Raw genomic sequence first — 17870 nt, forward strand, 5'->3', positions numbered from 1 at the left:
TAAAGTTCCTGTACCGCGGTGCGCGCTGTGAAGCCGGCCCACGCTTCAGGACAGGTAAGTAATTATGGGATATCGGCGTATAACACGCACCCACGATTTTTCCCCTATTTTCAGGGGAAAAAAGTGTGTGTTATACGCCGATAAATACGGTATACTCTAGTACACCATCTGGCTAACCACCGGTCTCACTTTCAGCAGTACAGTCCCAAACTCGGGGTCCTGTCCTACTTCAGTTCCCCGGTGTGCCGAACTTTTGCACAAAACTGGGCCTTTCTCCGAGCAACATAGCATGAGGACTGAGACGGCCACTAAGACCCTGCAGGAATCATTTCAGTAGTGCACCCTGCATGGTCCTGAAGGCTGGGTATCGATTAAAGATCCTATCAGTGGGAACCCCCGTCCCTTCCTCACTTGGGCCCTCCCATTGTGGGGGTGGCTACTGACAGGGGTCCCCCTCATTGGTGGCACAGCTGTGCCCTCTAGTCCTGATTTACTCCTAGTTGGGAGGTATGCACTATGTCATTTTGGGGCACTGTCCCAGGTAAAGATAGGTCACGGGGACCTTCCCTACATTTTGAAATCTGACAGCAGATAGGGGACTGGCTACTAGGGTCATTAACAGAGCACATCAGCAATAGTTTGGACTTGTTCTGCCTGAAGGGCAGGCTGTCATTCATCCTAGCCACCCTCTTTTTGGGCGAAACTGCTTCCTTGCTAGACAGACACATCCTGTGCACCCTTTTCTTTTTACTGCCCATTTCCTTCTGGAAAGTACGCAAGGAAGATTGGCTGGCAAGTATATAGAGTGTATAAGTACATAGCCGAGATACTGATTTAACCCCATAAGGGCACATGACATGTGTGACAGGTCATGATTCCCTTTTATTCCAGAAGTTTGGTCCTTAGGGGGTTAAAGAGTACCGGTCATGATATATGCAAATTTACCCAGTTTAAAAATGAAGGGATACTATAGTCACCAAATCAACTGCAGCTTAATGAAGCAGTTTTGGTGTATAGATCATGCCTCTGAAGTCTCACTGCTCAATTTGCCATTTAGAAGGTAAATCACTTTGTTTCTCTTTATGCAGCCGTAGCCATACCTCCCCTGGCTGTGACTGACACAGCCTGCATGAAAAAGAAAATAGTGTCATTTTCAATCAGATGTAGCTTACTTTTAATTTTTTTATCACCTGCTCTGTAAATTGAACTTCAGCTACATACAGGAGGCTCGTGCAGGATCAAACATGCAAACAGAATTTGCAATAAATGAAAAGTAAACATTAGATGATTCTTTACAGGAAGTGTATGTCACATACAGGGAGGTGTGACTAGAGCTGCATAAACAAAGCGATTTAACACCTAAATGGCAGAGAATTCAACAGTTAGACTCAGGGACACAATCTATATGCCAAAACTGCTTCATTAAGCTAAAGTGGTTTTGGTGACTATAGTGTCACTTTAAAATCTATACACTATGCTAGTAGGAAATGTATCAAATGTAAATATTTGTACAAAACCCTGTTTAAAAAAATAAATAGTACCTTCCCCCAACCTGTCAAGTAATGCTTCAGTTTAGAGTTGGATCAGACCACTATGCAAACAACAAACTGACATGAGAGGGCAAGATAAGCCCTCCTAATGGCAGGTCTGCTGTTTAACACAGCCACTACAGTGAATGTGCTGTGACCACTTCTCTAACCAATGCTTTTTCTGCTTGCATAGGTTCTTCTACCTAGCATACCTTCCAACATTTTAGGTGGACATTTCAGAGGGACACTAATTGTAGTGGCGTGAACGAGGGTGTGGCCAGAGACAGGGCTTTTCTGAGATTTTATTTGGCAAGTTACCAATAACAATTTATGCAAATATAATGTAAATTACAACAAGAATAGTGTATCTTGGACTCTAAACATATTTATTGTAGTTTAAAATACACATTGTTGTGAGTTATTGCTCTGAAGCTCTGTTATACACTCAGAAACACCAACAATACGGAGCTTTTAGAAAAGAGGGACTGAAGAGCACAGGCAGGGCCGGCGCGTCCATAAGGCGGCACAGGTGGCCGTCTTAGGGCGCACCTGCTCTGGGGGCGCAAAATTCCAGTGACCGGCAGGAGGGAAGTGCTCCCTCCTGCCAGGTCACCTCCTGGATCCCCGGCACGGCGTCCGGCTGAACTGGATTGCGAGGGAGCTCTGATCTCTCAGACCGGCTCCCTCGCGCGCCTTTTGCTGATGCTGCGGGAGCCGGAATATGACGTCATATTCCGGCTCCCGCGGCATCAGAAAACAGCCTGCGAGGGAGCGGTCAGAGAGATCAGAGCTCCCTCGCCACCTCGCAATCCAGTTCAGCCGAACGCCTCCCAGCAGCCCCACGCCAGCTCTCCAGGTAGGGAGGCTGGGTGGGAAATTTTAATTAAATTTACATTATTTATTACTGTGAGTGTGTGTGTGTGTCTGTCAGTGAGTATGTGTGTCTGTCAGTGTGTGTGTGTGTGTGTGTGTGTCTGTCAGTGTGTGTGTGTGTGTGTGTGTGTCTGTCAGTGTGTGTGTGTGTGTGTGTGACTGTCAGTGTGTGTGTGTGTCTGTCAGTGTGTGTGTGTGTGTGTGTCTGTCAGTGTGTGTGTGTGTGTGTGTCTGTCAGTGTGTGTGTGTGTGTGTGTCTGTCAGTGTGTGTGTGTGTGTGTGTCTGTCAGTGTGTGTGTGTGTGTGTGTCTGTCAGTGTGTGTGTGTGTGTGTGTGTCTGTCAGTGTGTGTGTGTGTGTGTGTGTCTGTCAGTGTGTGTGTGTGTGTGTGTCTGTCAGTGTGTGTGTGTGTGTGTGTCTGTCAGTGTGTGTGTGTGTGTGTGTCTGTCAGTGTGTGTGTGTGTGTGTGTCTGTCAGTGTGTGTGTGTGTGTGTGTCTGTCAGTGTGTGTGTGTGTGTGTCTGTCAGTGTGTGTGTGTGTGTGTGTCTGTCAGTGTGTGTGTGTGTGTGTGTCTGTCAGTGTGTGTGTGTGTGTGTGTCTGTCAGTGTGTGTGTGTGTGTCTGTCAGTGTGTGTGTGTGTGTGTCTGTCAGTGTGTGTGTGTGTGTCTGTCAGTGTGTGTGTGTGTGTCTGTCAGTGTGTGTGTGTGTGTCTGTCAGTGTGTGTGTGTGTCTGTCAGTGTGTGTGTGTGTCTGTCAGTGTGTGTGTCTGTCAGTGTGTGTGTCTGTCAGTGTGTGTGTCTGTCAGAGTGTGTGTCTGTCAGAGTGTGTGTCTGTCAGAGTGTGTGTCTGTCAGAGTGTGTGTCTGTCAGAGTGTGTGTGTGTGTGTGCGCGCGCGCGCGCGCGCGCGCGCGCATGTGAGTATGTGTGTCTGAGTTTGTGTGTGTGTCAGTGTGTGAGCATGTGAGCATGTGTGTGTGTGGGCATGTGAGTGTGTTTGTAAATGAGTGTCAGTATTTGTGTGTCTGTCAGTGTGCGTGTGAGTGTCTGTCAATGAATGAGTGTGTCAGATAAGTGAGTCTGGCTGTCAGATATGTCTGTGTTTGTCATTGAGTGTGTGTGACTGTCAGTGTTTATACGCCCCTGACTGTAGCGTGGCCAAGCGGAGTGTACCGTGGTACAGGAACTTCTGTTTCTTGTTCCTGGCAGGACTGACAGGAAAAGCTCACTGTACCGGGATTTGCTCCGCTCCGCCACGCTACAAGAAAAGGTAGGAGGCACACCAGGAAGGGGAGGGGACCACTATCGGGGTGGGTGGCGCACCAAGGGACAGGGAGAGGAGGGGAGAGATACCCTGAGGTACAGGAAAAGGAGGGAGGGGAGAGAGGAACACTAAGCGACAGGGAACAGAGGGGGAGAGGAGAGGAACACTAAGGGACAGGGAAAGGAGGAGAGAGGGGATAGGAACAGTAAGGGTCAGAGAAGGGAGGGGACCATTAAGGGACGGGGAGAGGGGCTGGATGTTAAAAAACACACAGCGGGGGGCGGGTCCAGGCCGCCGAGCGAGATGGTCGCATGTCAGGCCAGCTCCTGAAACTATTAATGGACAAATCAAGAAAACAGCTTACTTTGCCATAAAAAGCTGACAAACATCGGCGAAGCTCATCGGGTGGAGAGTACCGGACCCAGGGGGAGGCTGGCCGGACCGGTTTCAGTCCCCTGGGGGATGATTCCTCCCTGGCGCCAACGAGGCCTACTCCGGCGGTGAGTGGGGCAGACGGCCGCTGCCCCGCTATCCTGCCCATCGGTGCTCAGACAGGAGCCAGACCCGTGGAGACGTGGCCCCGTTCCCCCCCCTATGGACCGGGGGGGTGATCCCGGTCTCCAATGGAGGAAAATACCGACTTCCACTGGCCCACCACCCAGCCTACAGCGCACCACGAGCCTAGGCACCAAAATGGCGGCAATACGAATCATACCGCGCAACACCGCTTTGCCTGCCCGCAAGCAGCAACAACAGCTTGCTGAGCAAGACCCCTGCCTGCAAACCACAAGCCTGAACACAAGCGATGGCCCATCTTGAAAGTCACTACCTACCTACTCACGGAGGAGGCTTGGCTGCCGCGACTGCCTCCCTGGGCCTAAAGACCAGCCTGTACAGGATCCCCATTGATGGCCACGAGGAATCAGCAACAGCGTGGTACCCAGAAAGCACAGCACTGCGGGGCATCTAACCGCCGGCGAGGACCACGCCACACAGAGAATCGGTCTGCGGGGATACCCCAGAGATAACAGGCGGTCAGACCAGCCGACCCATCTGTCAGAACCCTGGGCTTACCTGGAAGACTGTATGTTTTAACATTATGATGCCACCTATTTTTGTTCTAACCTTTATCTGCCAGGACAGGCATATACATCTTGGGACACTCATAATTTTACTGCCGTCTAACACAATCTCTACAATGCATATGTGTTTAGCTAATGTTGTGATACTGTCCAAACTCACTCAGCAGATTGTATTTATAACAGTGCCCGGCAAGAACAAAGTTATTGTTACATAGATAGTCAATCTAGGGAGCCCACCCATCTTCTCTGTTCCCATTTCCTCCTCTAAAACCTGTGTACTACTCTGCACATTTTCCACCAGTTTAGACTTTAGCTTGCATCTTATCATATAAAATGTGCTGTCTAACTGAATGCCATGACTAAGATTCACTTAATAACCTTCAGCTACTGTCACCACTAGTCTGGGTAATTCATTTTGGACAACCAGCATGTACCCAACCTGTTTTCTAATCTATTGTTTAAAAAAAAAAAAATGTGCGCACTTGCTAAATGCTTCACAACTGTCTGAACTCCTGTATGTTTATATTACTTAAGAATGCTGTTGTGGCATTACAGTCCAACGTTTGTTATACATGGCTACATGCACATCAAAAATAAAGAATTAAAAAAAAAAAAAAACACAGCGGGGCTTGAGAAGGAAAGAGACACACACAAAGGAGCTGGGAAGAGTAAAATACACAAAGGGGCTGGGAGAAAAGGAGTCACACATAGAGTCTGGGAGGAGTAAGACACACAAAATGTGGGAGGATGCAAGAGTCATACAAAGAGGAGAGATAAGTAGAGTAGTTGGGTACCCCTGAGGGGAAGCAACTGGGTGTGTGTCTAGGGGCGACCAAGACAAGGGATAACCCTCACATACATGTGTTAGTAGAAAAATAAACCTAAACTGGTCAAGTGAAAAAGGGCGCCCCCTGGTGCATAACTATACATATATACAATGAAGTTGTAAAACATAACCTTTAATAGTTGCTGTAATAAAAAACTCCAATAGGGAGTTTGAAAAAGAAAACAAAAGTAAACTTAAAATGGGAGGATAGGTGTCTAGATGGGGATAAATATCCTAGGGGTATCTCCTGGAGGATATAAAGCTAGATAAAGCTAGAAATTCCCCCAACCTGTATAGTTCGTCTCTTATGAGCAATCCCAGCTGGAATTGCCAAGATAGAAAATATAATTATGAGCCGCTTCTGTGATCGCTAAACACAATCCCTATATATATATATAAAGAGTGCTTGCTTGTGGCAAGAATTGTGCACACTTAGGAAACAATTGTAACAGAGAGTAGCGATAGAAAGGCTTCACGTATTCAGCAGCTAGTTTAAATATATACAAGGATACATAGTGGCAGTTTGCACAGTATCTGTTGCAATACTGTCACCAGGGGACGGACAACAACGAGAGGGAGAAAAAGTATATATATTGAAGGTCTAGTTGACAACTCTGTGAAGAGGCTGACTAGCAATACGAATTGCACGATCTGACAAAAGGTTAAAGAAATCCCCGTCACCCACAATTCCCCCGTTCCCTTACTAAACTGTACGAAGTTCTAATGATACTGAACTGGCTAGCTGATTGAATGAGAAACTAAACTGGTCGGTGTCCAAACATGACTTGTCCTCCCTACTGCTACCTAACACGTGTTTCGGCGCTGCTAAATGCGCCTTCGTCTGAGGCTAAACAGTGGGTCAAAGCATCGGGGGCTCCTTAAATAACCCCCTCCGTTTAATTCATGCTGGGAGTGTGTGTGCCGCGTTCGCGCCAGGATTGGCCGATCGCGGGTGAGGCCCCGCCCCTAATGACGATACCTCCTTCGATTGGTGTATGTCCGGTGGAAAGGCTGTAGTGTGTCTGTGAACCATGTGTGTGCCGATCTCGCACGGCCATGGGGTCAGACATATCACATTACACCGGACATACACCAATCGAAGGAGGTATTGTCGTTAGGGGCGGGGCCTCACACCTGTTTAGCCTCAGACGAAGGCGCGTTTAGCAGCGCCGAAACACGTGTTAGGTAGCAGTAGGGAGGACAAGTCATGTTTGGACACCGACCAGTTTAGTTTCTCAATCAGCTAGCCAGTTCAGTATCATTAGAACTTCGTACAGTTTAGTAAGGGGACGGGGGAATTGTGAGTGACGGGGATTTCTTTAACCTTTTGTCAGATCGTGCAATTCGTATTGCTAGTCAGCCTCTTCACAGAGTTGTCAACTAGACCTTCAATATATATACTTTTTCTCCCTCTCGTTGTTGTCCGTCCCCTGGTGACAGTATTGCAACAGATACTGTGCAAACTGCCACTATGTATCCTCGTATATATTTAAACTAGCTGCTGAATACGTGAAGCCTTTCTATCGCTACTCTCTGTTACAATTGTTTCCTAAGTGTGCACAATTCTTGCCACAAGCAAGCACTCTTTATATATATAGGGATTGTGTTTAGCGATCACAGAAGCGGCTCATAATTATATTTTCTATCTTGGCAATTCCAGCTGGGATTGCTCATAAGAGACGAACTATACAGGTTGGGGGAATTTCTAGCTTTATATCCTCCAGGAGATACCCCTAGGATATTTATCCCCATCTAGACACCTATCCTCCCATTTTAAGTTTACTTTTGTTTTCTTTTTCAAACTCCCTATTGGAGTTTTTTATTACAGCAACTATTAAAGGTTATGTTTTACAACTTCATTGTATATATGTATAGTTATGCACCAGGGGGCGCCCTTTTTCACTTGACCAGTTTAGGTTTATTTTTCTTCAAAGAGGAGAGATAGGAGACACACAGATATTTAAAGATGGGATAAGAAACACAAAAGGGAGGTTAAGAGGCACAGGTGAAGATGTTTTTGGGGGGAGGCGGAAAAATGCATCTTTGCCTATGTACCCAAAATTCTTTGCACCGGCCCTGAGCACAGAACACTTGAGAGATACAGTTTAGGTCACTTCCTCCAGATGCCAGGGCACTAACAATGAAGCCAGCATGTTGGCATCAAGGATTAGGTCCTGCTTGGAGTACTGTTTTCAGGCAGGCTTAAACTTTTACCAGTGTAGCCACGACTCTGGTGTACTGGAGGTGGGTGTTTCAATGGCATAAAAAAGAAAAATGAGGATATATGATTTATCTCTATGACATTATAGATTCCTAGTCTATGGGGCGGCAGGAGCGAGGGTGTTTTATTTGACATGAACATTTATGGTCTAGCATAGTTATATACACATTTAAACCCCTTTTCAGATTTTTGAACTAAGGTTTTATTGCCAATACAGTTTTTAATTGATGCTATTCAAAATATATATCAGGCACGATCACGTCCAATGTAGATGTGTGGGCAACTTATGAGCTTGCCTAAAATTGTTACATTTCGTCAAATAGCCCTGTAGTGACTTGTATCAATCAACACACAGCTCCCTCTATCCTCTCGATAGGTGTATTGAAAAAGTCAATTTGGGATGAAACTGGTAGATGCTATGGCATATGTATACCTTACACAAAGCATCTAACTCTGCTTTAGTATCTCAAGTCTGTTATACTGTGCCAACTTGTGAGGATTCCACTGATGTTGTATTGAAAACGGTGAACACCAGTTTTCAATTTCATATGGGAGGACTTCATTGATGTTGCATTGAGACCAGGGCACAAGCATTCCTGGACTTAACCCTGCAATATAAACATTGCAGTTTTTCAAAAACAAAGACACTGCACTCAGACCACTTTATTGAGATGAAGTGGTTTGGGTGGCTATAGTGTTCCTTTAACCCCTTAAGGACCAAACTTCTGGAATAAAAGGGAATCATGACCTGTCACACGTCATGTGTCCTTAAGGGGTTAATGTGTTTTCACCATCTCCATTTGAATATTAATGCTCCATTATCTTTGGGAATTTCTCTTATTTTATTTTTTATTATTTTACTTCTATACTATGTGGTACAATTTGGATTGTTGTCAGGGGATAATCATCAGAACATTTACTCAGTTCTGATTCCTTGGAATTTGGCTCTATTAAAGCTTACCTTTAATCTGGATATATGACTGGGTCTCCCTACTCTGGACATATTTTTATTTTTTTGTCCGAATACATTAGTCAGCCACAAAATTAAAACCACTGGCAGGTGAAGTTAATAAAAATTGATTATATCGGTACAATGGCACCTGTCAATGTATGAGATCTATTAGGCAGCAAGTGAACACTCCGTTCTTGATTCTCATGCATTGGAAGCAGGAAAAATTGGCAAGCGAAAAGACCTGAGTGACTTGAGCAATAGAAGTAATGACAGACAACAGGATCAGAGTATCTCCAAAGTTTTTGTGGGGTGTTCTCAGTACATATGCATCAGGGACATAATTATGCATCAGAATTGGACCATGGAGCAATGGAAGAAGCTTGCGTGGTCTGATGAATCAGGTTTTCTTTTACATCACGGGGATTGCCTGGTGCATGTGCGCCATTTACCTGGAGATGAGAGGGCAGCAGAATAAAGGCATGCTAACAGAAGCAGTATTCGGCTCTGGGCAATGTTCTGCTGGGAAACCCTGGGTCCTGGCATTCATGTGGATGTTACTTTGACAATTACCACCCATCTAGAGTATTGTTGAGGACCACGTGTATCCCTAATGGCTGTGGTCTATTTCAGATAAGTTTGTTAATAAAATTTTTAGTTCTACATTCAAGTCCGGTTGGTCCTTGGATCAAGAGGGTATAGGTGCATTGTTGTACAATCAATGTGCAATAAAATGCTTTTCAAAGAGAGACAGCTGGATCTTCTAACGTGCCACCAAATTATTAATGAGAAACATAGAATCAGCTCAGAGAGGTTTAGCACTGGGTGTGTCATTAATCACAGTCGTAGGGCTTTGCTTTAATTTGCAGACACTCACCTTGAGGAGCAGTGCCTTCAAATCCATGTGTGTAGCCACATTGTTTTAGAAGTATGAGAGTGGACAAGTTTGGATCTCTGATAATATGGCTGTAAGGTGGATCTACATTGTGCACGTTAAAGCCCTGTAGGGAGAATAGCAATTATAGTAAAAGCCAAAAATGTAGGGACAGTATTAGGAGAACCATAACATGATATTGTTGTGGTGCCTAGAGTATGCCATTGAACTCCTTTGCTAAAGCTAGCCTCAGAAATGAGATAAGACATCAGTTAATTCCCCATTTACATTGGGTACTTTTTATCCATAATTATGATTACATAACATACATAAGTATGCACAAAGAAATGCATTTTGATAACAGCAAGTTTTAAGATTTATAGCAGTGGAATTTTCTTCCGGGAAAAAAACAAAACAATTTGCATGTTCAGATTGACGGCCTGACTGTTGCACGGTTAATCCTAAAGAACCAGGGTATTCCAGATAACCTTTTTCATACAATTCAAAACTCCACCAGAACTTCTGTGTCTAGAATCTATTTGAGAATTTGGAACAAATTCCTCCATTAGTGCGTTCGGCATAATTGCTTTCATTGCCGTCTCTCGGTCAAGACAATTCTTCAGTTTCTGCTATAAGGCTTTGAAACTGGACTCACTGTCTCTACTTTAAAGGTTCACACTGCAGCCCTCAGCTATCTTTTGCGTCTTCCAAGCGGCCAAAGCGCCAAAGAAAAAGAGGAAGACCGGGGCCTACCACGCTACCCAGAGCCTGGACTTGGCGGCTCTGTTCGGCGCCTTCACACCACCGGGAGAAATCAAAAACCTACTGGCAGCTAACATGGCAGCCATCAAGGCAGATATGCAAAAAGTCAATGACAGAGTGAACACAGCAGAGGGGGACATTGCTGACTTCAAACAAGGCATGAACGCTATACAAGAAACTGTCCACCACTTCCAAACCATGCAACAAGCACTCTCCATACATCTAGCCACACTGGATGATAGGTCAAGAAGAAATCATCTTAAGATAAGGGGCATACCAGACTCAGTAACCCCAGAAGAACTCCCCCACTATGTGAGGCGCCTGGTGGCCACCATCTTGCCAGCCACAAAGGCCAAAAAAGTCACTCTGGATGGAACATACCTCCTGCCTAAGTCCAGCAGGGCCCTAGCGACGGCAGTACCAGACGGCATAGTGTGATACTCACACTCACAAGACAAAATCGCCATCTGGTCAGCGCTGCAGGGCAATACGCCGCTCACCTTCGAAGGCGCTAACCTCACAAGGTCCACCCTGCAGTGGCGGAGATCCCTACAACCTCTCACAACCAAGCTGAGATCAGCAGGTATCAAATACCGTTGGATGTCCCCCAGGCTACTGGTGGTAAACCACAAAGGGACAGCACACAAACTCTCATCGCTGTCAGAAGCCCCCAACTTTCCTTACGGCACTGGGTCTACCGCCTCACGTAGGGACCGACCACAGACGGGCAAACTCTCACACCTGGAACCCCTCCCGAATAAACCCGTTCGTGCCTGGCGCTGGCACGGCCACCCACCCAGGGACCTGAACTCTGGAAAGACTGTATACCCACTTGCAAAGTTGCGAAGTATAATGCCAGAAACTGTTACAAGTTGCTCATAATTAGCTATATGTAAATTTTTTACCGCACCACACACATGAGAGTCCCCCGTGAAGGACCCACCACCCCATGACTAATAGTTCCTGGAAAAGGGGCACTACAGGACAGGTGCTCGGCTCCACACCGGCCAGCACTCCCCCCCCCCCCCCCCGCCACCCCCTAGGTCAGGGGGGCCACTTAAGGCGGGCCAGTTTACCATCCTGGAAACACTACAACACACACATTCAAAAAACAACTGTGCAAGACAATTACTGTTATAACTGTTTTAACCATGCTAATGCTGTAGGTTGGTCAAACCGTGCTGCAGCTGTTGGGGCGCAGCGGTACAAAATGTTTGTTGTTACCTATAACATGCACAACAAAAATAAAGAATTAAAAAAAAATAAAAATCTCTGAATGAACCCCTGGTGCTTCCATCATTCTGTAGTTCAGGAAGATCAGATCAAGAACGGAAGTGGCATAACCTGAATGTACGCAGAGCACTTCTGATTTACTTCTACCGTTCAGAAGAATTTAGGTCCTCGGTTCACCTGTTTATTAATTATCACAGAAAAAAGAAGGGTATGGGAGCATCTAAACCCACTCTGGCGAGGTGCTTAATGGACACTATTTAATTGACTTTTGAATTGAATGGTGTTCAATTATCTTCCTCCATTAGAGCACACAAAACCAGAGTCATGTCCACATCATGGGCTGAAAAATCTAACGCCTCTTCTGAAGACATCTGCAAAGCGGCAACATGGTCCTCTTATCATACCTTCATCAAGCACTATCGGCTATACATCTTCTTGTCCTCTGAGGCTGCTTCTAGGCGCAAGGTGCATCAAGCTGTAGTTCGCCCTTTTAATGTTCTTGTTATATCCCTCTGGTACTGCCACTATAGGTCAGGAAATCAAATTTTACTTACCAGAAATTCTTGTTTCCTTACTATAGTGGGAGTACGATTTCCTCCCTCTTTTTATAATACATTTCTATTGAGCATTATATGGCCTATTGTGTTTTTTTCTTTTCAATTACTGATGGTCCTGGGGTTTTAAAGGGGAAGTAGAAGGGACTATTTAAATACTTTAATTATTTACAGTCAGCTTGTCCACCAGAAGGATACAAAACCCACTGGTACTGCCACTATATTAAAAGGAAAAAATAATTTACATCAAGTACAATTTCTGTTTTTTCTGTACATGAAATACATCCTACCCTACCCCTTGTGCTGCTTTACCCCATTCCCTCTAGAACAGTCTTCCCCAAACTCCGGCCCTCTAGCTGTTGCTGAACTACAACTCCCATTATTCTCAGCCTATTTAATTCATAGAACCATGGGAGTTGTAGTTCAGCAACATCTGGAGGGTCGGAGTTTGGGGAAGCCTGCTCTTGAATGTAAGCTCATTTGAGCAAGGCCCTTAGCACCCTTTGTTCCTGTGCGATCAACTCGTCTTATTGCAAATACTGGTCTGTTAATCCACCCATTGTACAGCACTGCAGAATTTTTTGGTGCTTTATAAACAATCATAATAATAGTGTGTGTGTGTGTGTGTGTGTGTGTGTGTGTGTGTGTGTGTGTGTGTGTGTGTGTATATGTCTGATTACATGTGTGTGATAGAGATATATCTATACACACACCTGTGTCTGCATGAAAATGTGTATGTTTAGTAGATGGCTTCCTAATCTAGTATCCTTAAATATGGCAATCCCACATAATCCTCTACTAAACAATTGAACAGTGAAACTTTAGAGGCATGATCTATACACCAACATTGCTTCATTACGCTAAAGTTGTTTTTGTGACTATAGTGTCCCTTTAAGAAAGGGGCTTTTCTTAATCTTTCAGCTGCTTAGAAGATAAGGGGGTCCCTTCTGTGGGATTTCCATATTTAAGGATACCTATTTAATGCAGAGATCTTCCTTATATATTGCAATCCCACATAAAGATAGCAAATAGGGGAGTCTTGTGCTAAACAGTTGAAACATCAAAATTAAGAGGTGTCATTAGCCAGCCCAGAACAATAATTCTGAGTAGTGAATGTAAATTATGTGCAGAAGTCAGCACAAACAGCATGCTGGTGCCAGACAGCCAATGGAGGCATATTATCCACTACCTAGCAAAAAATTATTCGTTTTGGCTGTGGTATATTATGTGCCCCCATATATAGTTCCTAGAGTCACCACTGCTTGGTACCAATCTCTGACAGAGCTCTCTACAGGGTTTGCTGAGGTTGCGCATGTGACTGGGCCCTCTGTATTACGCCTATCTTAGGGGGCCCATGAAGCTGCAGTCTGGCCTCTCGAGGCGGCATATATTTACCAAGTCAGAGTAGGCATCTGCTTACCCGGATGGCAGGTGCCTATTCTACTACATATATAGTGTCCAGGGGGGAGAAAAGAGGCGGGTGGCAAGGTAGCGTTAATATTCCTGCTCTTCCTCACTGCTCCCTTGCGTGCTCTGCAGTGATCCTGGGATATGACATCACTTTGCCCCAGCATCACTAAATAGCGTGCAAGAGAATAGCGAGAGAGCATAAAGATTACTGCAGCCCTGGACCCCAGGGAAAGGACCCACACCAGCTCACCCAAGTTAGAAAGGCTGAGTGGGCCTCTGAAAAAAAGAAAAAAACAAACAAACCACAAACAACCCAATGTAAATAAAATTAAAATTGGTGATAGATTGTGGGTATGTTTGTATATTTCAGTTGTATCTGCCAGTGACAGTGTGTGTTGGTTAAACAGTATGTGTGCCAGTGCCAGTATGTCTGTCAGTGAAAGTGTGTTAGTTAATCAGTGTATGCCAATGACTGTATGTCTGTCAGTGAGTATGTCAGTGTGAGCATAAGGGGGGCAGAGATCAGTGCTGGCACAAGAACAGAACTGGTCTCTATTCAGCTGTGCTGGGGTCTCAGCTATCCCACTTACTGAAACCTAACTCTCTACAGCATATAATTTACTGTAACAAAAAACAAACATGCAAACACTAAAATTTTGCAAAAGATCTACGATTTGTTGGAACAGGCTACTAATCTTAAATGGCCCTATATATGACTGCTGGAAAATGTACTGTACATGGCTGTGCCTTCTTTTCAGGATTGCTACTTGACCCTTGCACACCACGCTATTACACATATAGAAAACCCAGTAGTGAGAAAAACAGGAGGGAGGGGACATGGCAATCGCACAAACCCTGCACAGAATTAATAGCATTCAATCAATAAATTCATGGTTATTCGCTAAATAAAGATCCGACAAGAGCAATAGAAATTGTAGGCCAGATGTTTTCCAGCTTGGTCATCATATTCTAAAACAGCAAGCCCTGTGACTTAGTAAATACCCCCAATAGTCAAACGCCAAGACAATTCTCAGAAAGTATTAATTGTGTTGATGGTTTATAGTATAGCATTTTGGGACTCACAAAACTGAGCAAGAATTGAGGTTGAACGGAGTAGTGATACATAGTACACAGCAGCTTATAATAAGTGACTGAGTTTGATTAACATTACTGGATATTTTCCAATAAGACATGTTTAGTTAGATATATACACAGGAACATCAATCTGATTCCAATAAACAATATACACTTTGGATTGTGCAAAAGCTATTCCAAAGCATATTTTGGGCCCAGATATCAATTTAATTATTAATCATGGCTGAATTCCTTGGAATGCCTTCTTCCTAGTGAATGAATTATAAGCAAAGTCTGTACAATCACAAGGAATTAGCATAATAGGCCAACTGTACACATATTTATAGAAATATTTTGTCACTCAACCTAATGCTCCGTATAACACCTTCATCCAGAGATTGTGGTTCCACAAAACTTGTTTTAACTTCAGCTATAGCTCAAGAAGGGGCTATAGATGCAGACGATGCATTGCTCAAAGTATTACAGTAAAGAGGCATCAACAATGATTTTTAGTTAGTAGTTGATCAACCCCCAAAGCTATAAAACGGATGCCCAAAACTTAGGACCTCAATTATTATAGAAGTAGAATGTCGACGCATCATGAAAGGGGAACTCTAAAACATCTGGGTCACTTACCTATTGGGAACCCCTGCTTTTCAACATTCCCTCTTGTCTACTGCACCATCCTGGTTCTGCCATGTACATGCTTTGTCAATAAATGCAACAGGATTAACTCATGACAGTAAACCCAAAATGGAAGTGTTAATACACTATCAATGCATCCTTTAGAACATAATGTATTTATATGCAAGAACAACTGATAAAAACCAGATATTAACACTACCAAAAAAAGTGAGTCAACAAAAATAATCTGCGTGTCCCTTTAGTTTTATGGACAGTTGCAATTACAAAAATTGGTGGTGTATATAAGGTAGACCAATAAGCAAGTATACACACACACACAATTAAAAATAAACCCCCCAAAAAACCAATCACTCCTTTACGTAAGCGACACTGATTGAGCCATGATCAATCTGAGTTTGTTGATAGGATGCGATAAACAGTTATGGGTGCCAGTGATAGGATCTTGCAAATAGAGGGTTCCACATTATGTCCTAGCGGACCGCTTAATTTCTCAGTAAAGTTACTCAATTCAGCTATCCCAACAACTCCATGTACTCCTACCTGCAGCTTCCCTAGCACATAATTTAGTTTGCAAGGATGAAACAATTGTGCGGATTCTTGGTGGTCTGTACCTGAGCGTTTCTTCATTCTGCATACGGATTTCTTCGCTGTTCCTTTGAAAGGTGCAAAGTGCATCCCTCCCTCCCCTATAACACCTGCTGTACCCCCTCCCTTTTATATTAAGACAACCAGCTTAATGTTTAATCAGAGAGAAGTCTCTTGACTGCCTGCTATCTGTGCAGAGTGACCCCCTCCCCTCCTCACCTAGCAGGGAGTGTCAGCTAAGGCAGAGAGGCGGGGAGGTGACACCTTCACACAGGCTGTGAGTGAATGTCATCTGCATGGAGGTGGCAAAGGGAGGGGGAGTGTATATTTTTAATTCAGATCTATTTATTCCTTGTATGCTGTACTTAGTAGAGAGAAGTGCATCTTTTTAACCCCTTAAGGACACGTGACATGTGTGACATGTCATGATTCCCTTTTATTCAAGAAGTTTGGTCCTTAAGGGGTTAAATCATTATTTAACAAAACACGTGTAACACAGAACGAATTTTCACAGCTACAAAAATTGCCTCTATTAGGGTCTCTCAACAAAGTGATATCAAATATGAATAAATTAATTATACCCTGTGCAGAATGTTAAGTTTTCTTTTAAAAACTTTCCTTACGAAGGCTAAGGGCAGGAAATCCTTTTCTCGTATGACAGTCTTGGCAAATCATTTGTTATAAAGGGGTTAATTGTGATGTGGCATTATAACGGTGTATTACAATTCGTTACCAGATCCACTGTGTTTCCCTGTATGCACGCATTGCATCTATTGAGAATGTGAACATGATGTGTAGCCGTGTAAACATGCAGGACCGTTCGGTAAAGTGAAAATTAGTGCAAGATGAATTTCAAAATTAATGCCAGAGTAGCTGAACTAAGAGCATAGCTGACAGAGGATTTTCCCAGTTTGACTATTTTGACCTTAAATGTGAAATTCACTATGAATCCTCACTTTAGTAATTTACCCTAACACTAACTGTAGTACAGATAGATTTATAAGGTAATGAAAAGCTGCATTCGAATCTAGGTTGGTGTTACTGAAAACAGTATTGTGATCACTCAAAACACCAAACCATTATCCAGGGCACCTGCCATTCTACAAGCATTCTGATGGTACATGAAATATGCATAAACTGTGGACATCCCATTTTGAATACAATTACAGATTTTTCCTACATAAAATATCATACTGTATAATAATAATAATAGCGTGAATGTAACACTTACAGGCAGCACTTTTCATGCCCCATTACCATGTAAACGTGAGTTGTATAAAGGATGGCACATGGCAGCCCTAACTGCTCACAAATTAGGCTGCAGGATAAGGGCAATGAACACAAGGAAAACGTACAACACACTTGAGTGCACAACAAATGCGCACACATGGGTATAATTAGACAAATGAGCAATGTGGCCTACTTCCTGAAAAGTGAATTATTGATCATTTTCTGCTGATTCAATTGATTTGATTTTCGTGGGAGTTATTGCAGAAATTAATGGACGGGAGCCCTGCAGAAGGGAGCTTGACTTTAACCTGAAAAACGGAAAGTGAAAAAAGAAAAAAAAAAAGTTTTAATTTACACTTTTTTGCTTTGCCATTACCTATTTATTTAATTGGATGCACACCACACTGACTATATTTCCCCTTTAAATATGCTTAGAAAATGCAATGATTATTTGCACTTGTGTGCTGGAAGCAAATTGATACACACTGTCCACATGCAAAATATTAATGGGATGAATGTCTCTTTTCAAAAGGCATCTGTTGCAAATATAAAAACACAAAGAAGTTTTTAGTTTTATATTTGTCAATTCAGGGGATTATTAACTAAACAGTCACTTGAAAAAAAATAGGAGTTAATTTTGTAATTAAACATAATAAAATTGTTTTAGGTGAGAGGCCTATGGTCCCTATTCCCTATGTAGATAATGCATACAAATATACACATACATATTTAGAAATCACAACAATAAAAAAATAAAAATAAA

At 43.5% G+C, this 17870-nt stretch overlaps 1 protein-coding gene across 4 annotated transcripts in view; it reads right to left on the reverse strand.

Annotated features, from left to right (window-relative positions):
- Window positions 1-17128, reverse strand: part of NHERF4 (NHERF family PDZ scaffold protein 4) — a 116392-nt gene extending 99264 nt beyond the window's left edge. The window contains exon 1 of one of the 4 annotated variants that reach the window (XM_063435869.1): window positions 17109-17128. Coding sequence is in view for 3 of the 4 variants with exons in the window: in XM_063435866.1 (XP_063291936.1) it covers window positions 15904-15926 (23 nt within the window). In the remaining variant the exon portion in view is untranslated. Of the gene's footprint in view, window positions 1-15903; window positions 15985-17108 lie in introns of those variants that run through there. The other 3 variants (XM_063435866.1, XM_063435867.1, XM_063435868.1) reach the window with 3 other exon arrangements.
- Window positions 17129-17870: the final 742 nt, after the last annotated feature.

Source organism: Pelobates fuscus, chromosome 11, assembly GCF_036172605.1.
Source record: "Pelobates fuscus isolate aPelFus1 chromosome 11, aPelFus1.pri, whole genome shotgun sequence".
In the NCBI taxonomy this organism is placed as follows: domain Eukaryota; kingdom Metazoa; phylum Chordata; class Amphibia; order Anura; family Pelobatidae; genus Pelobates; species Pelobates fuscus.